Genomic DNA, 19,010 nt, shown 5'->3' on the forward strand with positions numbered 1-19,010 from the left:
CTCTTTCCAACCAGAAGCGAATAACATTTCACTCTTTGGGTCCCTTACAAAATGGCATGCTTTCTCAGAAAATTATGTACCTGAGCAATGGCTCTCTTTTTTGCTTTAGATTTTAAGAAACTCAGAATCAAAACTGTGGCTCGATTATAGCAATTTGACTGGTCCTTACAGTTCAGCAACAGCTTTCTTCTCCAAGGTCTTGATTTTCTGGTTCTTTACATTTTTCCTAGAACTGATTCCTAAATTATGTTATATGTAATCTTGTTGCAAGCTACCTCTAGGTGTTGAATAATGGATTATTTTTCAAATTCCATTCTAATGGAAGCCACTCTTTCCATCCAACATTTTAGCTGCTATCATTTGAAATTTATGTTTAACTGGAAAGCACACAGATTAAATACCCCTCAGATGGTTCCCTTAGCAACAGTTGCAGCCTGCTTTTAGTACAAGCCCAGGTTTTGTCTACAAACTATGAAAAAAAAATTTTTTTTAACCATCTAAATAGAAATTTGTCATGTTTCATTTGATATGCGATTTTTAAATGTGTGTGATTAGTCCCTGACATACCACAAAGAGCAATGTTTATGAATTGTGTGTCAATCCTGAGAGATGACAAGGGTTATATGTGCCGCCTCGGACCCTCAGCTGTCCCAGTGAATTTTTAAAATGTAATTGCCAAGCTGATGATAAGGTTCTGAACATGATCAGATCTGTGTAGTAAGTTACCTGCCAATGTAAGGAAAACAAAACTGTTCTCAACATTTTAAATTTCCCTAAGAAATCTCCTCTCTTGCTGTGGTGATTTTTTTTTTTTTTTCCATGAAAGAAAAAACTCTACATTGTTGCTAGCAAAATTAACAAAAGGCAACAATGTCATATGCAATCAGGGGCAGATGACTCAATAAGGAAGGTAAGCACAGGCTTACTTGTACTTACTGATCTACAGTGAACAATTTCACATGGTTTTCACTGCACCAAAGTGAACCCTTGTGATATTATTCACTACCGATTAGTAAGTAAGCACAACTAAGCGTGTGCTTACCTTGCTTCTTGGGTCACCCACCCCTGCCAGGGACTGTAAATTTGAAATGAGGCTTTGATTCTGTAGGAAGGTGTTGTGGAGTTGGGAGAGAGACAGATGCCAGCCATACCTAGAAGCAGACTCTTTGATTTGGTGAGAAAAAATGTGAAACTCTTCACTACAGATGATCTGGTAAGCAAGCTAAGCACAATGCTTACCTTGCCTACCGGCTAATCCACCCCTGCACGTGATGGATTATGAAGGCATCATGCGATTGTAATTGTTGAGTGTGCAGATGCCATGAAGCACAGCTAGTACAAGAGGTAGAATAAAACGGTGGTCAATAGGAAGGCCTTGGGGCTGCCAGGTCAAAACTCGGCCTCTGTCCCTTACTAGCTGTGGCTTTGGGCCAGCTATGACCTTCGTTTTCTCATTTGTAAAATGGAATAATACTAATACGACCCTCAGCTGTCTGGGTCAAATGAGTTAATATTTCTAAAGCACTTAGAGACGTACCTGCACATGGCAAGCAATGTGTAAAATAAACGTATTGCAGAGTGATGCTGAAACTCGGTTCATACTTTTCAGCATTTGAACTTCATACTGCTGTTCTCAGGTTCATGGAGAGTGGCATCTCATTAATCTGATATCTGCACATACAGGCGTTCAATTTACACGGCTAAGTGTATAATCTAAGGAAGAAAGACGGTGCATTCTTAGTGGAACTTCTATTTTCACTTCCTAGGACCTGTAACATTTACTAATCTTTGTCTAGTATGTGGATATGCCATCGTAGACAATGTTCTTAATACTGTTGATTTAAAATCCATATATTATTAATCATGAAATTTAAGTTAATTAAATTCTGATGTTTGGCATTCAAGTGAAATGCTTTGAATCCCAGCACTGCCATTCACTACCTTTGTGTTCTGTGGCAAGTTCCTTAAGCTCTTTGAGCTCCTGCTTCTCACCTGAGATATACAGGAAAAATGCTTACCTCACAGAATTGCTGTGTTGATGAAATTAGGTCCTGTAAGCTAATTGTTTAGTAGAGTTAAATGTTTGTAAATGAAATACCATCTTATTTCAATGGATAATCAGTATATAATTAATGTCTAACATAGTAAATACCTTTTCACCTTCTCATCACAAACGTGGCCAGTTCCAGGCAGCTCATCCTGGATACTCCTTCCCCCATCACCATTACTGATAATTCCTATATCTCTTCAGGACATATTCTACTTATGGCACCACATCTTAACCTTACCAGCGTGTTGACTGGAAATTGTTCCCAAATTGATTCATGCTTTGTCTTTTCATCTGTATTATAAGTACCTTGAGGACAAGAATCAGCCCTTCCTTTCTTTTGTCTCTCTTAATTGAGCCTTGTTCAGGGTTCTGTGCGCTGCAGACTGTTACTTCTTGATGAATAAAAAGAATGATCGTTATGCATCTATTTTACCAAAATGGAAGAGGGATGAGAACCTAGGCTGAGTTCATGTTGAAGTAGAAAACCTAAGAAGAACTGAAGAGAAAGTCATAAAGTCTAATACGAACTGTAATGCCTTTCTAAACTCGAAGGAAATGAACTTGAAGAGAGCTATGTACTGAGAACCTTATCTTGTGTGTTACCCACAGTTAGGGACTTAGACTGGGATCCAGGAAAGCAACAGAAAAATAACAATTCATGTAAGAAGTGCCTGGATGGCACAAATGTTTAAATACTTGACTACAAGCCAAAAGGTTACAGTTCGAACCCACGCACAGGTACCTTGGAAGACAGGTTTGGCAATCTGCTTCTGAAAGGTCATGGCCTTGGAAACTCTATGGAGCAGTTCTACTCTGCAGACATCGGGGTCAGCATGGGTCAGAATTGGCTTGATGGCAAGTAACAATAGTAGCTACATATACTGGGTAGGTAGAGTAACCATAAAGCCAAAGGAGGAGAAACTCTCAAGAGGTGGCATGTGGGTATATGTGTGTAGAGGCCAAGGAAAATAAAAATTTAGAAAAATGTCATTAGCTTTCATGACAAGGTCATTGGACACCTTTAAAGAGTGCTTCCATAGGTCTCCGGGGGCCAAATCCGAATTCAGAGGGACTGAGAAAGAAATAGGTAATTGGGAAGTGATGCAGCTGGTATAGACCACTGATTTAGGTAGATGACAAATCAGATGCAAGATGTTGGAGATGAAAGCTTCAAGGAGGGCGTAGATAACACAGAAAGCATTCTTGAATTTTAAGTGGAAATTGAAACAGATCATTGACAATCTCAAGTAAAACTGCTCTCCTTTCTAATGACCTATTTCTGCCCAACTTAACCATCATCACTGTGAGAAAACTGAGAACTGTAAATGAATCAGAGCCAAATGGTTTCCATTTTTCGTAATATACAGTTTATTTTAAAAATTAAGACATGGATTTGTGTGTAAACAAACTATTTTCAAACCTGTGATAGTAAAACACTGTTGTTGAAGTTAATGTCTAAAGTTTTCATTAATCATCCATATTGCCCGTATGCAGAGTCATGCCATAAAAAAAGAAAGAAAAGAAAAAGCAAGATTTTCTTTAAAAAAAAATAATTGTATGTTTTATATCTGACTAGGTTCCTCAAGATGAATGGTCAGGGTACACTCCTCGGGGTAAAGACGATGAAATTCCTTGCCGAAGAATGCGGAGTGGCAGCTACATCAAGGCCATGGGGGATGAAGACAGTGGCGACTCAGACACAAGTCCCAAGCCTTCTCCCAAAGTTGCTGCACGAAGAGAGAGCTATCTCAAGGCTACCCAGCCATCCCTTACAGAACTCACCACACTCAAGTAAGTGGTCCTAACATGGTTCTCTGATGTACGGCACCTTGACACTTAGAGTGAGCGGGACAGAAAACATCCTAACATCCAGTGGTGATGTGCTGAATGGCCTATCAATGTAACATTGAGTCTGACTTGTATATAACTCAGTGCCTTCAAAGGCCATGGGCATGCAGGTATACTCTACATAGACCATAAACTAAATCAGCAACCTCTAAGAAGAGTTTGAAAAATCCAGAATGGCTTCTGAAAAGAAATGAAATTTCTGATCAGTGAGACATATCACTACCCAGGAACGTTTGTTCAGCCACTAAATCTGCAGAGAAACTCTTCTTTAAAAAGCCCTTGAATTTTTCAGATTATTGAGTAGTAAAGTATTATCTTGGAGAAACAATTCATGCTTGAAAATTGGATGTTATATTAAGATTTGTGATACGTGTTTTTTAAATTTGGGCACTCAATACGTATTATAATTTTGTAAGGCCTTAAAAATGGCTTCTTGCCTTGAAAAATATACTAAGTAGAACTTGCCTCCATTTGTGCTATTTGTAAATGACTAGCAGTATTACAAATGAAAGTACTAAAATTGATTATTTTTAAGCAAGGCTTGATTAATATTATTTATAGAGAGAAAATCAGAGCCTTAGAACATACCATCATGTAGATCTAGAGACAGGATTCCATTACCCAATGCCATTGAGTCGATTCCCACTCACAGTGACCCTGTAGGACAGAGTAGAACTGCCTGATAGATTCTAAGAAGTACCTGGTAGGTTCAAACTGCCAACCTTTTGGTTAGCAGCCATAGCACTTAACCACTATGCCACCAGGTTTCCCAAGGATTCCATTAGGACCTGAAAATAGACTACAAATAATTTAGTATTTTAAAAGCACTTTGATTCCATATTTTGAATAAATACATATTATTAGTCATACATTTACAGTGCATTATAAAATAAAATATTAAAAAAACAAAATTAATTTTAAAGAAAACTAAAGCAGTCACAGTAAGAAACACAAACCAGATTGTTAGCCATGAACACTGAAAAATAGCTGACCATTCTATAATGGGAACTTATTTAAATAGCAGAGAACATTTTATTTTAGAGAAGTAGATAAGGAGAGTCCTCTCATGAATTTTTTTTCAAGGGATCGTGTAGAAGTACTCTGGATAATTTTAATGAAAATTTAATAGTAATGACATTAGAAAACCAACAGGAGAAGCTCATATTTCTTTCCTTGCCTTCTAGTTTCACCCCTGCCTTTCATCTTTGCCTTTAGTTCTGCCACACAAAGTAAAAGTTCATCATGGAACTAGGGAATAGAAGCAGGTCTTTATTGCACCATGTATTTCTTTGGCACACCCAATAGAGGCTCAGAAAATTAAATATACCCTGTTGGAAAATAATGGGATTTGTAATAAATCAGTAGGCCCTTCTGCCAAATACCTTGTATTGACCTGAAAATATCTACTGAAAGCCAAAAAACAAACTTGGTGCTGTTGAGTCGGTTCCTACTCATAGCAACCCTATAGGACAGAGTAGAACTGCCCCATAAGGTTTTCCAAGGAGCGGCTGGTGGATTCAAACTGCTGACATTTTGGCTAGCAGCTGTAGCTTTTAACCACTGTGCCACCAGGGGTCCATCTATCCACTAGAGACTTTGATAGTAGTCACAGCCATGGTAAATAATTGGCATCTTCCAGAAGAAGAAAAAAAGGAACAGTTTGGGTAAGAAAATCACTCAGAACTTCGAAGTCTCAGTTTCCTTATATGTAAAACAAGCGGTGGGCCTCTGCTACCTCTAGAGTCCCTTCCAGCTTCTCAGTACCTGTTAGCTTCTCATCAGGATGCCTTTGTCACATTAGCTGAGAGCCACTCTGCGTCTTGGGTGATGAGATGAAGTGAGTACTGCTGCTCACCGTAATACCTAATAATGCCTAGGAAAGAGCAGAGCCCTCAGGGAAGACCTAGGCAAAGGGAGTGCTCTGAAGGAGGCTGAGGACAGGGGCAGGTGCTAAAGTGCGTGTTCACACTGTGCCCTGGGCCTGCTCTCTCATACCTTTAGATGTGTGGGGAATCTACCCTGAAGTTGGCAGAACTCTTTCTTTTTTATTTACTGTCTGTATAGCATTCTCTTCCTCTAACATCCTGGAACCATAACTTTATAACTGTGTTATATTTCTTTTACTGCTCAGAAGTTTTAAGAGCAGCAAGAGGCAAACACACAGATAAGGAATAAGCTGACAATAGAGAAGGTCAGGTATAGCAGACAGTGAAACCATCGAGCTAAGTAGAGGAATTAACTCACCCAAGTCCATTGTTGAGTCAATTTTGACTCACAGTGAGCCTATAGGACAGAGTAGAACTGTCCCACAGGGTTTCCAAGGCTGCAAATCTTTACAGAAGCAGACTGCCACATCTTTCTCCCATGGAGCGGCTGGTGGGTGCCAATGCTGACGTTTAGGTTTAACCACTGTACCACCAGGGCTCCTTGTAGAAGAGTTAGGGACTGCTATTTTCTTTCTCAAAACCTATGCAAATTCAAAATGGTAGCCAATGTACTAGAGGACATCTAATGGGTTGGAACACAAGCTTCTTTACTTAAGATAGTATTTCACCAAATCAGTCTCGTTGCCCCCTATTCTTTAGCAGGCAAAATACCATCTGACCAGCATTCAGCCTTTTATGAATTCCATTGATCACTACTATTTACACAGTAAGCTTCCCTCATCCTCAACCACATACAATTATCAGTGACTCCCAGTCTAATGGGCATCTAATGAGGTATACCAAGAGAAAAGTCATATACCCCATGGAAGCAAAAACTCAGACATGGCATGACTCATAATCAATTCTGTCCTATTCTTTGATGATGTTTTGACTGGAGATCACTATTTCTCTAGAAGTTTGAAACATTCGATTCCTCATGAGAAAAAGATCCCCATATCTTGGAATTCTAGTTCCCCAAAAAAGAAAACTGTATTTATGTTCCTGCTTCCTTGACATTTAAGTCAATTTTTTTCCTCCTTCCTCCTCAGCAATTCACAGCTTTAGGGATGAATCATAACCATGAACCAAGATAACTAAAATTAGTCAAGTGAGATTGAGGCAACATTTTGAGATTTCAACTTCCATGTTCTCTCAGAAATGCTGGAGAAAAGGCACTCCTACACTTTCTTACATTATTTTTCTTTTCTCTTTTTCTGTTTGCCAAAGCATTTTGAGGGTTTTAATTTATGAGGGTGGTTTTCATGAGCTACTCAACAGGAGTCTCAAGGTCAGTTCAGCAGCATCCTTGAGTCGGGAGAAGTCTCAACACCATGAAGTCTATGTCTGGGCTGCAAAACTCCTCCTATAGCTACTCTCTGAGGACCTATTATTTCTCTCTGTTCCCTGTTTCCATGGCTGTTAACAAATCCCTCTACCTCACCACTAGCTTTTCTTCCTGCCTTAGATATTAGCCTATTATGAATATGAAATGGCATATCACACAAGAATAGTGGTATTTTCAATAACAACTGAATGCTTAATCATAAATTTTCAGGCAAGTAGGAGAGAGGTTGAAGCCAGGCTTCCCTCAAAGCCTGTCACCACAGCTTGGCACCGCTGAAGCACTGAACTGTTTATTTAGATTTGCTATAATATGCTATTTATTCTAGACCTAAGACTACTGTCTGCCTCCAGGAGTAGTAAAACCATGTCCAAATCTCATCTTGGATTTTTATTCAATATACTATACAAAGAAACTTCTTTAAAAATGACATTAAGTATGCTGACATTTTAAAAACTCAGCAGATAAATTCAAATGTCCAATCACTCTAGGCAAATAACACTTTAGAACTTCTTAATCCCTTTATCCAAGCACTAGGAAAACTTTTCCGGGAAGAAATAGTCTGTAGCATTACAGACTCTGGAACTCCTCTGAAATCGGTGAGAAGGGCCCCAGGCTTTGTGCATGCTTGGTTCTGAAGAGGGACAGTCAGAGCTCCTAACAATTTTGATTAAGTGTCTCGCAAAAGACTTCAGGAAAGTTTATTTTCAATCCTAGATGCCTTGAAGTCAGAGAGTTTTCTATTTCAGGATGCTCTATCCTCTTAATCCCAATTCTTTTCCTGATTGTTAATAACACCTTTTTTTTTTTTAAACAAGCTGGCGAAATGCTAAATAGCTCTGTGGCTTTTGCCAACTGGTTTACTGTCCCTGAGCCTCCCCTGTGAGTGAGAGACTTGGGCTCCAGCACCTCTGTGGCTCCAGCACCCTGTGCCCTGGCTGGGCCAAGGCAGGCGGCATTAAGGGATCCCAGCGCTCTTTCCCACGGAGCACAGACTGGGCCTCAGAAACAATCTCACACGGTGCTCCAGGCACCACTCCTCGCTGCTCCCAGATGTCCACGTCTCCCCGGTCTGCTTGATTTCTGAGGAGCCTCTCAGCACTAGCCTGTACAGTTATAAGGCCGAGGCACAGGAGAACTGGTACTTCACAGTTCTAAAGACAAACGGAAGTAGTACTGGTAAACAGAATAGTTTGAGAAGGTATAGACAGGCATTCTCCTTCAACTTTAACTCTGGAGATTTAAAATAAGTCCCCACTATAAAAAAAAAAAAAAAAATTTTTTTTTTTTATCTACATTCAGGAACCCAAAACTGGAGCCTCTTGCTGGTGTCTGTCTTTTCTGTTTCCCTGTTTTCTCCTTAGACACACTGTGTCCTCTGCTGGTTCCTCAGGCTCCACAAGCCCTCCTACCACCTACTGCTCCTTGTCTTCCTTCTCTTCCCAGAAAAAAAGAGAGAGAAAGGGAGCGGGGAGGAGAAGACAGGAACATCGCCATTTTTTCCCAAAGATGTGAACCACATTTAAGAGCATGGCTTTGTTTTCCTTTGTTGTCTGTTTTCCCTCTCCCCCCCAACCCCTCAGTATAATTGCAGCCTGTAAGAAATGCCCCACACAATGGTAGGGAGAAAAAAAAACACAACCTGGCACTGCAAAATTGGGAATTTCCATCCTCAGCGATGTAGACTCTAGCACTTTCCCATTCTTCCCTGATGACACTTTCTTATGTGATCCTCTATCCTCCCAACTCTCCCCCTTCCAAAATAATAAGCAATGGAAAGAAATAGAAAACAGGGAAACCTACTCACCTGCTTATAGATGAATTATCTGCATATCTTCAAAACCTCTGCTAGAAGGAAGCCTGCTTTAAAAAAAAAAAAGACTGGTACCAACAGTTGCTTATTATGCTCAGCCCCCTCACCACCATAAATCAAAAACAAAATAAAACCTGTGGACATCGAGTCAATTCCAACTCATAGCGACACTATAGGACAGAGTAGAACTGCCCCACAGGGTTTCCAAGGCTGTAAATCTTTATGGAAGCAGACTGCCTCATCTTTCTCCCATGGAGCAGCTGGTGGGTTCGAACTGCCAACTTTTCAGTTAGCAGCCAAGCACCTAACCACTGTACCACCAGGGCCCCTTGTCCTCACCATGATACCTGACTTAAAAAGAATAAGTCCTTCATTGAGAGAGAATGCCCTTCTCCAAACAATATGAAATGTATGAATAGTGTGGTCCAGTGCTATGTAATTGCTCTTTACAAAAGCCTTCTTTGGAAGAAATCTGGATAGATGGAACTGTCCCTGTCATGATGAAAACCACAGAGAGGAGAGGACTGCTCAGGCATCCATGAGGGAGGTGAAAGAAAGAAAGGAAATCCAGGTATGTTTTAGAGAGAAGGCATGGGGAGTTTAAATAGTAGGGGAGTTACTGAAGTTTTAATGAGCTTCTGAGTGCCTGACCAAGTGCTAAAGCTTTACCCGTATGTTTTCTCATTTAATCAGAACAATGCCATACACCTGACTGTCCCTGTTTTACAAATGATGCTAAATAACTTGTCAAAGGTTAGTCGGTTGCCATCAACTTGACTCCAACTCATGGCAACCCCATGTGTGTCAAAATACAACTGGACTACATAGAGTTTTCAATGGCTGATTTTTCAGAAAATCACCAGGCCTGTCTGGGAGGATTTGAACTACCAACCTTTCCATTAATAGCCAAGTACTTAACCATTTGTACCACCCAGGGGTTCCTTTGTCCAAAGTTACGTATTAACTAATGTCACAGCTAAAATTTGAGCCCAGGTCTTGAAAGCAGAAAGATAAAAAACTGGAATGATAAACTTACCAAGACTGCAGAGATCGACTATTTAGAGTTTTAAAAGTGAAGGGAAAAAAGATCAGCTGTGTGTGGAAAAGTGAGAAGCAGTGCCCAGGAGAAAGAGAACTTGGAAGCAGATTCTGAGGACCAAAGGAACGAGAACATCATGACTTGGGTGTGGTTTGGGGTGAAGGGAGGAAGGACCCAAAGACCAAAGTATCAGAGCTGTAGGGGGGTTGGTGGACTGAAGACATGGGAAAGAGTGGCTTTGTTGGGACTAGTGTGATCTCACATCCTGTGCTTGCATCTTCTGGAAGGACGTGCGGTGTATATATAACCCCAAGACTTCTTCATGTGAATGCAAACCAACGTTGCACCCTGAATCACTGCCCTGCGTGGCTCAGTAACAAGTAACAAGGCACTGAGGACAGCAGAGAGCTGTGATCAGGGGAAGATCCCCGAGGAGGGCTCTGGAGACCAAGGTTCCCCCCGCCCTTTGGCTAATGCTGATGGAAAATGCTCCCACTGTCCTACCAGGAGCCTTCTGTTTGGAAAGAGCCTTAAAACCCTTTGTTCTGCCCACCTTCTATCTACCATTCCTCTAGTTTAATACCTGTGTTCCCTGTTAAAGTACAGAGAACTGGTAAAAGAGAATACCCAAATTACAATCAGAAATTGTTTTCATTTAATCACTTAAAAAAAAAAAAAATTTACTTGCTCATTTATTCACGCAACAAACATTTATTCAAAAACCTTCAATATTTAAGTTATGTGTGAGTCATTTATACTTTGAATTTATTAAATACTAAAACTGGTTTTCTAGGGTCAACATAAAGTGGAAGTAAATTATACATTATCTAGTGTGTGTATATACATATATATAATATATATATATGAGCTCAATAGAATTTATCTAAGAATGGCAAAAGTAGGCACCACAAAAAGAGGAAACCAAAACCAAACTAAACGCACTGCCATCAAGTCAATTCTGACTCATAGCGACCTATAGGACAGGGTAGAACTGCCACATAGGGTTTCTAAGGAGCGGCTGGTGGGTTCGAACTGCCAACCTTTTGGTTAGAAGCCGAGCTCTTAACCACTGCAGCCACCAGGACTCTTACAGAAAAACGAAGGGAATTTAAAATTCAGAAGCCGAAATATTGAAGTTGGTAGTTTTGCTCAGATTTTTTTTTCTGGGCAGAAAAAGCCACATTAACCTGGCACTGGAGAGGAATTTGTTTTTGTTTTTTATTGCAGGTTACTATTTTGTCAGCATAGTTCAAGTTATTAGCTTTGCCTTCATTTCCTATCATTTTAGAAATCCTCATCAGGCCCTCAGACACCAGGACCTTATGAAGGAATGAGAAAAGTGTCTTTAAAAGGAAGTCTAAGCAGACATATTAGGAGCTGCCTCCAATCCTTTTTGGAAGCAGGCTGTGTGTAAGCCCTAAATAAATGTGCCTTTAGAGAAGATGTATATGGACTAGCAAAACCACCACCATTCCTAACAGGGAACCCTAAGGAGGGGAGAGTGTGGACATGCAATGGGTTGGCAACCAGTGTCACAAAACAATAAGTATACTAATTGTTTAATGAAAAACTAGTTTGTTCTGTAAACCTTCATCTAAAGTAAAATTTTAAAAAAAAAAAAAGAAAGACAAAAATGTAAAAAAAAAACAAAACACCAACATTCTTATAGATCAAGCAAGAGGAGTGAGATCCAAACGGCAGCCTGAGGAATTTAGGTTAGCTTTCTTTTCACAGAGGCACTTCTAACTGCAAAGTTATTAATTGTTGGATAAATTAATTCGGAACACTTTAGAGATACTTTTCCAGGCATCATTTAAAGACCGTGGATTTTATTTCTCTGAGAGCTTTGATATTTCTGCTTGAAGACTTGATGGGATGGATAAAATACCCACCTACCATGTTGCCAGCCTAAGGATCTAAGGCTGGAGCACAAGATCGGTGCCATGTTCTTATCACCTACATTGTCCTTATATTTTTAAACCACCCAGGAAGTAAAATGAGATTTCAAGGCACCCAAATAATTCAGTGCTCTTTAAGTACATCCCTTCTCTTCCTCACTCTGCCAATTCTGACAACATAATGACCATTTTCCCCCAAATACAGTCTTAAAGCAGTGCCGCTCACCTCTCACCTCTGCAGAGTTTAAGGCCTCACAGTCTCTGTCTTCAATGATTGCAATGGACCTATTTGTCTTGCTGCTGCCAGTCTCTCTCTCTGTTCCAGCTGCTTCTCAAGACTTGCCACCAGGTTGCTAAAAAATCAAATCCAGGTCTCATTTTTCTTTGCACAAAGTCCTCAACATAGCATTCAAAAGGTTCACAGTAAGACCCCATTCTCCTCTGAGATTGTCTCTCCTGCTCTCCTCTTAAAAGTGCTCTGTGCTTCAATCAAATTGAGCTACTAATTGTCTTTATGTTCTGTTTTACTTATTTCAGGCCTATGCTAGTCAGAATAGGCTAGATATGCTGGAGATAAAAAACAACCCCCAAACCATAGAGGCTTCTAATTTGTTGTATATGCTGCATGTCCATCCTGGGTCAGCAGGGAACTCTGTTCACCATAGTCTCCAGGGACCCAGGTTGTGGATATTCCATATCAACAAAGGCTCCCATGATCACCAAGGCAGGAGAAGCACAGTGTGAATTGAGCACAGAATCCTAAGGCTTCCACACATAGTGAACAGGTCACTTCCATGCCCACTTCATTGGCAAAAGTTAGTGACATGGCGCTGTCTCAAGTTCAAAGAGAGCAGGAAGGCAAGCTTGCCATGTGCCCAGAACATGAAAAGATAAAAATAAATATTTGGCAAGCAGCATTAATGACTACCAAAGTCTATCCTCTGGACACCAAGTACTTGGCTCACTCTCCTGCAAGCAAAATACATTCACTGCTCACAGCCACCATCAAATGGAGAAAAAAATCTACCTTGGCACAATGTCAGTCTAACTGTGTATGGCCTGTGGGTGATGTGTGATAATCTATAAAGCAGAGAATGAAACACAGGAAGCTCTACATCTGGTCCAGATGGGACTTCTCTAAATCTGGAGACCCATGGACTCAAAAGAACAAATTATCTGCCTCTCAACACACCCAGTAAATAATGGTGGAACAAGGACAAAAAAATCCACAATAAATACTCCCGTTCCAAGAGAAGAATATGGGAGATAGCAGAAGCCATTTGTCCAAAGCAATTCTGAAATTCCACTAGGTAAGATGTTGCAGGGCATTCTACCCTGGGGAAGAAATGGCTCTTGATTGGGTTGCAGTTCTGTTCCCTGGGAGTAGCTTCTTTGTCCTTTGTTCTCCGTGTCCCCTGGCTCCTGCTCTGGGGGAGTCTTCCATTGATGTGATCTTCCTTAACCCCACCCAAAATACACATCAGAGAAGGTGTGCGCCTTGGGAACCAAGACACATTTTAAGTCCCCTAAAAAAATTACTTTTTTATTTTTATAATTATCATGTCTTTTAATCTAGGCTTGTGGCTTTTTTTTTTTTTTTTTTTTTTTTTGGCAGTACAGCTCTCTCAAAACTTTAGTCAGCTTCTAATCTGTTTATTCCAGTGAGCTCCATGTACCAAGTAACACTCACAGAACCCTTCTCGATACAATTGTCATTTTTGCTGTATCTGTCTGTCTTCTCACCACCATTCCTCTCTCCATCACAAGTGCCTTGAGCTTATCAGGCTGAGTGGGAGAGCCAAATTTCTTAAGTGCTTTCCTCTGAATCATTTTGCCTAATCAAAAAGACTTGCTTAATTTTATCATCATTCTAACTCATCTGAATCCATTCAGTGGTTTTAGCAATGAGGCACTATGGTTATATCCTTGATTTGAACCTTGCCACAAGGGATAGTTTTCCATGTCTTCATTGCTCAAAGGCCTTCTTAGATTTATTTTTTACAAGTTGGGTTAAAATCAGTTGCTTCTTCCAATCCTGCAAGTCCACAAATGTCTACCTTCTCCTTAATCCCTGTCACTGCCCCTTGCGATCTAACCAAAGTCTTTTCTGAGTTCATTTCAAAAGCTGTAATACCTTGTCAAAAGCTGCCAACAGCAACCAACACATGCTATTGATGTTCTCTTTTACAACTGCTTCCCCTAGAGCTACAAGTTCACTTGTTATATCATCTACCTTCCAAGTCATTGTAGACAACAGTTTTTTTAAATTATTCACCATTGCATGACACAGATCAACATTCTCCCAGCCTCTAATAACTACCTTGCTGCCTGCTACCGAATTTCTGTACCAATTTATAGACTAGCTAGGTTAGGTTAGGTTATGCTCTGTTAATAAACAACCTGAAAATCTCAAAACTTTATTTCTTGCTCACGATGTATATCCACCCTGTGTTGGCAGGAGGCTCCGCTCATTGCAGTTACTCAGAGACTCAGAATGACAGAAGCTCCATCTTAGTGGGTTTCCACAATCACCAAAGCAGGGAAGGGAATGTGATGAATTGAGCATTGGCTCTTCAAGGTACTGCCCAGACGTGGCACACATCAGTGTCACTCACATATCATTGGCTAAGACTACCTACATGGCCACACCTAATTCCAAGAGACAGAGATGTGCAATACTACCACATGCCCAGAAAATACAGAGCTGGGTATATTCAATGAATAGCTATAACGATACCTCAAGGCCTTTTTTTATGCTGTTTCCTAACCTATACCCTTGAAATGATGTCTCCTATTAACACCACATTAATTTATTCATTCAGCAAAGACTTGCTCTAGCAATTGCTCCAGAGCACAGGCTCTGAGACCAGATGACCTGGGTTCAAAATCATAGCTCTCTCACTTCTACATGTGTTGTTGTTGTTAGGTGCCCACAGTGCCTGGTCCTGTGCCATCCTCACAATCATTGCTACGTTTCAGCCCACTGTTGCAGCCAGTGTGTCAATCCATCCCATCGAGAGTCTTCCTCTTTTTCAATGACCCTCTACTTTACCAAACATGATGTCCTTCTCCAGAGACTGGACCCTCCTGATAACATATCCAAATTACGTGAAATGAAGTCTTGCCATCCTGGTTTCTAAGGAGCATTCTGGCTCCTTAGAAAACAGATGTGTTCGTTCTTCTGGCAGTCCCTGGTATGTTCAATATTCTTCACCAACACCATAATTCAAATGCATTGATTCTTCTTCAGTGTTCCTTATTCATTGTCCAGGTTTCTCATGCGTGTGAGGCAATTGAAAACACCACGGCTTGGCTCAGGTGTACCTTATTCCTCAAAGTGATGTCTTTGCTTTTTAGTACTTTAAAGAGGTCTTTTGCAGTAGATTTGCCTAATACAATAGGTCACTTGATTTCTGACTGCTGTTTCCATGGGTGCTAACCACCAGCTGTTCCTCGGGAGAAAATGGGCAGTTCTACTCTGTGCTATAGGGCCACTATGAGTCCAAATCGACTGGATGGCCGTGGGTTCTAAAGGCGTTACTGTGGGAAAATTATTTAACCAATCTGTGCCTCGATTTACTCTTCAGTTATATAGGGATGATAATAGTTGCTACCTCACAGGTGACTGTGAGGATTCAATAAAGCAACAAATGTGAAGCACTTGGCATGTAGTAAGTGTTCCATAAAGGATAGCTGTTGCCATCATTGCTAGTTTTGGCCACATGGCTTTGTGCTAAGCATTGGGATATGTTAGTGATCACGATTCATAGTATAATAAACCAAAACCAAACCAAAAATAAACCAAACCAAAAAAACTGTTGCCATGGAGTCAATTCTGACTCATAGCAACCCTACAGGACAGAGTAGAACTGCCCCATAGGGTTTCCAAGGAGTGGCTGCAGGATTCGAACTGCCAGCCTTTTGGTTAGCAGCCACCAGGCTTCATTCCTAGTGTAATAGAACTTACAATCTAATGGAAACGACTACCAAAAAGACTCCATTTGTTCCAATCTTCCTCTGAAATTTGACCTCTCCCTATTAACTGTCATTTATTTCTCCTAAAAACTACCATAGCACTTTGTTGTAACTTTTTTTAAGGCAGGGATTGCCATTCTTATATGCTTTTATACTTATTTCGTCCCAGTTTAAAAGGGGGTTCAAAAAAACTACCTGAAATAATGTTTGTGAAGCACTTGGCACAGGATCTGCACTGAGTAAATGCTGAAAAATGCTAACTACCCCGCTATATAATCCCTATATGCCTCAGGTGCCTGGAAGAGCATCTTCCCAGGGTAACTGTGGCCCATGGTGGTTGAGTTGAACTGCGTGTCAAACGTCTGCCTGCCATCCTTTGGCTGTGTCTGTGCCCGCTCAGATTCTCCACACTCCCTCTGCTTCTGAGTCTGTGGCTCTCTGAAAAGCTCCCTGCTACTTCTCAACCCTACTTAGCATCACCAGCCCACCTGGAGGTTGAGAGTTCAGTCTGGCAGGTACACATTAGCATGTTAAAAATATCTGCACAGCCACCCCTAGTATTGTCATCCACTTTGAACATTCACAGATTTCCCTACGTGCATCCGGGGAATCCCAATTCTTTCTAGTTCTGTGAGGAGGAGGGGAGTGGCAACAAGGGACCGCCATCAACTAATTCTTTTAGAATTGGGGAAGGGTCCTATTTGATGATCACAGTAATTTCTCAGCACTCTTTCAAACTTATTTGTGAACTCAAATAAACCATTGAGCAGGAAATATATTGTATCATCTATCCTGATAACTGGAAACCCTGGTGGCATAGTGGTTAAGTGCTATGGCTGCTAACCAAAAGATCAGCAGTTCTAATCCACCAGGTGCTCCTTGGAAATCCTATGGGGCAGTTCTGCTCTGTCCTATAGAGTTGCCATGAGTCAGAATCAACTTGATGGCAATGAGTTTGTTTCTGTTTTTGTTTTTTTTTTTAATCCTGATAACTAGTAATATTTTAATTTTCTTCTAAGCCTATTTTTCAAGATAAATAATATTTGTAACCAACAATTTATTAAGTGTTTTCAATGCCTCCAATTTGATTATCGTAACCATTCCAGAAGGAATTAGAAGTGATTTTAATTAACACTTTGCAGATAAACTAAGGGTTTAGCACAGTTACGAGCCTCGAGGGTAGAGCAGCAGCTCAGGCCTGGGTCTAAAGCTCCAGCCCACTGCTTTCCATTCCAGCTTTCTCCCTCCCATTGCTTGTTGGAACTCTGGAGACTTTTCCCTGGAGATCCTGGGGACCATCTTCACCATCTGGACATTGTTCCTGGCTTCCAGCTCAGAACCTTCTTTGGTTCTTTGGACCACTTCTCTTTCCCAGAAAAAGCAAAGCTGAGAGCTACAGGTATAGGTTCAGGTTGCTGACTGCATATGGAATTGGTCCCACCTCTGTCACATCATCCCCTTGAAGTCACAGGGTTCTAAGAGAGGTGGAACATTCAGCTTTGGTACTAATCCTTAGGAGATTGGGCTGATCCTACAGCTCATCTTCTGAGCCCGAGATTAAAAAACCAAGTTAGGACCGCTTTCCCTTGTTACTGTGCTTCCCCATTCACTGAAAAAGGTTGAGCTGGAGTTTTGGAGTGAGAGAAACTAGAGAGGAAACTAGCTGGCCGTGTTCATCAAGCCTGAGACTCTGGTCCTCACCTCACTGAAAGCAACTGCTCTGCGATGAGCTGGAGCTGGGTCCAAGAGGTCAAGGACAGCGAATTGTGTGCATCTCTTCCCAACTGCTCATTCAATTTTGGTGCCCTGACAACTTGATATTGGCCATGGTGGGAGTATTTAACACCATGGAAACCAACAAACCCTACAAAGCAGGGCTTTACGTCCCCCGGTAAGCCAGAATTATCTTCATGGAGTGTCTCTTCAGAAATAGGATGAAAGAAAAACCTTAGAAGCAAAATTGGAAGGAATCTTAGAGATTATTCCAACCCTGTTATATTACGAATGATGAAGAGGAGGCAGTGACTTGCTTAAACTGTTCCGCAACTCTAAGCACTCAGTCTTCTCCCACTCAGCCAAGCGTTCTTTGCAAAAAAATCAAAATTTTCAAACTGCTACATTTCCTGAGGGAGACAAGAGAAATATAAAGCTCTGCTTCTACTGCACATAGGAATACTCTAGTGGTGGAAATGGTTAACACACTCAGCTGCTGACCAAAAGGTTGGAGGTTCAAGTCCACCCAGAAACACCTCAGAAGAAAGGCCTCGTGATCTACTTAGTGAAAAATCAGTCACTGAAAACCTATGGAGCACAGTTCTACTCTGACACACATGGGTAGCCCTGTGTCAGGACTGACCCGACAGCAACCCGTGGCTATTGCATATATGTGATTCAGTGCCACCAAGAGTGTTGAAACATTTTTGTATAATTACTTATTATCAAAATTATATCATGTATGTTATCCCAGACTAAAAGTGCGTAATTAATCAGAAAAAGGAAAAGTTAGTATGAAGTGGAAATAACCAAGGATGGCTTCATGAAAGAAAAAGGATTCAACCAAGAACGGGGGAGGAAAGAATGTGTCTGAATATACACCAACTGGACCGATGCATGAGTTGATTCCAACTTCTAGCTACCTCATAGTGTTTCCAAAGCTATAAATCTCTACGGAAGCAGACTGCCACATCTTTCTCCCACGGAGCTACTGGTGGTTTCGAGCCACCGGCCTTTTGATGAGCAGTGAGTCGCTTTAATATGCATGAGAAAACCTGGATTATTAAAAAATGGGAAGCCATGTTTGGATAGATAATGAGGACTGTTATAAGCAAAATTCTTGAATATCTGGGGAATTTGTTTTGCTTTCATCCAGTTAGAGATGGGGAGAGGACCATTGTTGATGACAGAGAAAGGGAACAAAGTGATACTAAGTGTTGTTTTAGAAAGATGATCAGCATGATGTGGTGTGAAAAAGCCAAGCACAGGAGAGCTTTTATCTTGTTTACATGAAAGCATATTCTATATTAATTACACGGGTATGTATGTCTGGAGGAATGTTTTCTAACATCTCAATAGTGGTTCACTCTGGAGGGAGGCTTTTTGGATGATTTTCTTTCTTTATTG

At 40.8% G+C, this 19,010-nt stretch overlaps 1 protein-coding gene across 1 annotated transcript in view; it reads left to right on the forward strand.

The window, feature by feature from the left end:
* Positions 1-19,010, forward strand: part of LOC135232869 (disks large-associated protein 1-like) — a 192,142-nt gene that overhangs the window by 75,497 nt on the left and 97,635 nt on the right. The window contains exon 2 of the mRNA XM_064294687.1: positions 3,627-3,841. Coding sequence (XP_064150757.1) covers positions 3,627-3,841 — 215 coding nt within the window. The remainder of the gene's footprint in view (positions 1-3,626; positions 3,842-19,010) is intronic.

The sequence above is a fragment of the Loxodonta africana genome, chromosome 11 (assembly GCF_030014295.1).
Source record: "Loxodonta africana isolate mLoxAfr1 chromosome 11, mLoxAfr1.hap2, whole genome shotgun sequence".
NCBI lineage: Eukaryota > Metazoa > Chordata > Mammalia > Proboscidea > Elephantidae > Loxodonta > Loxodonta africana.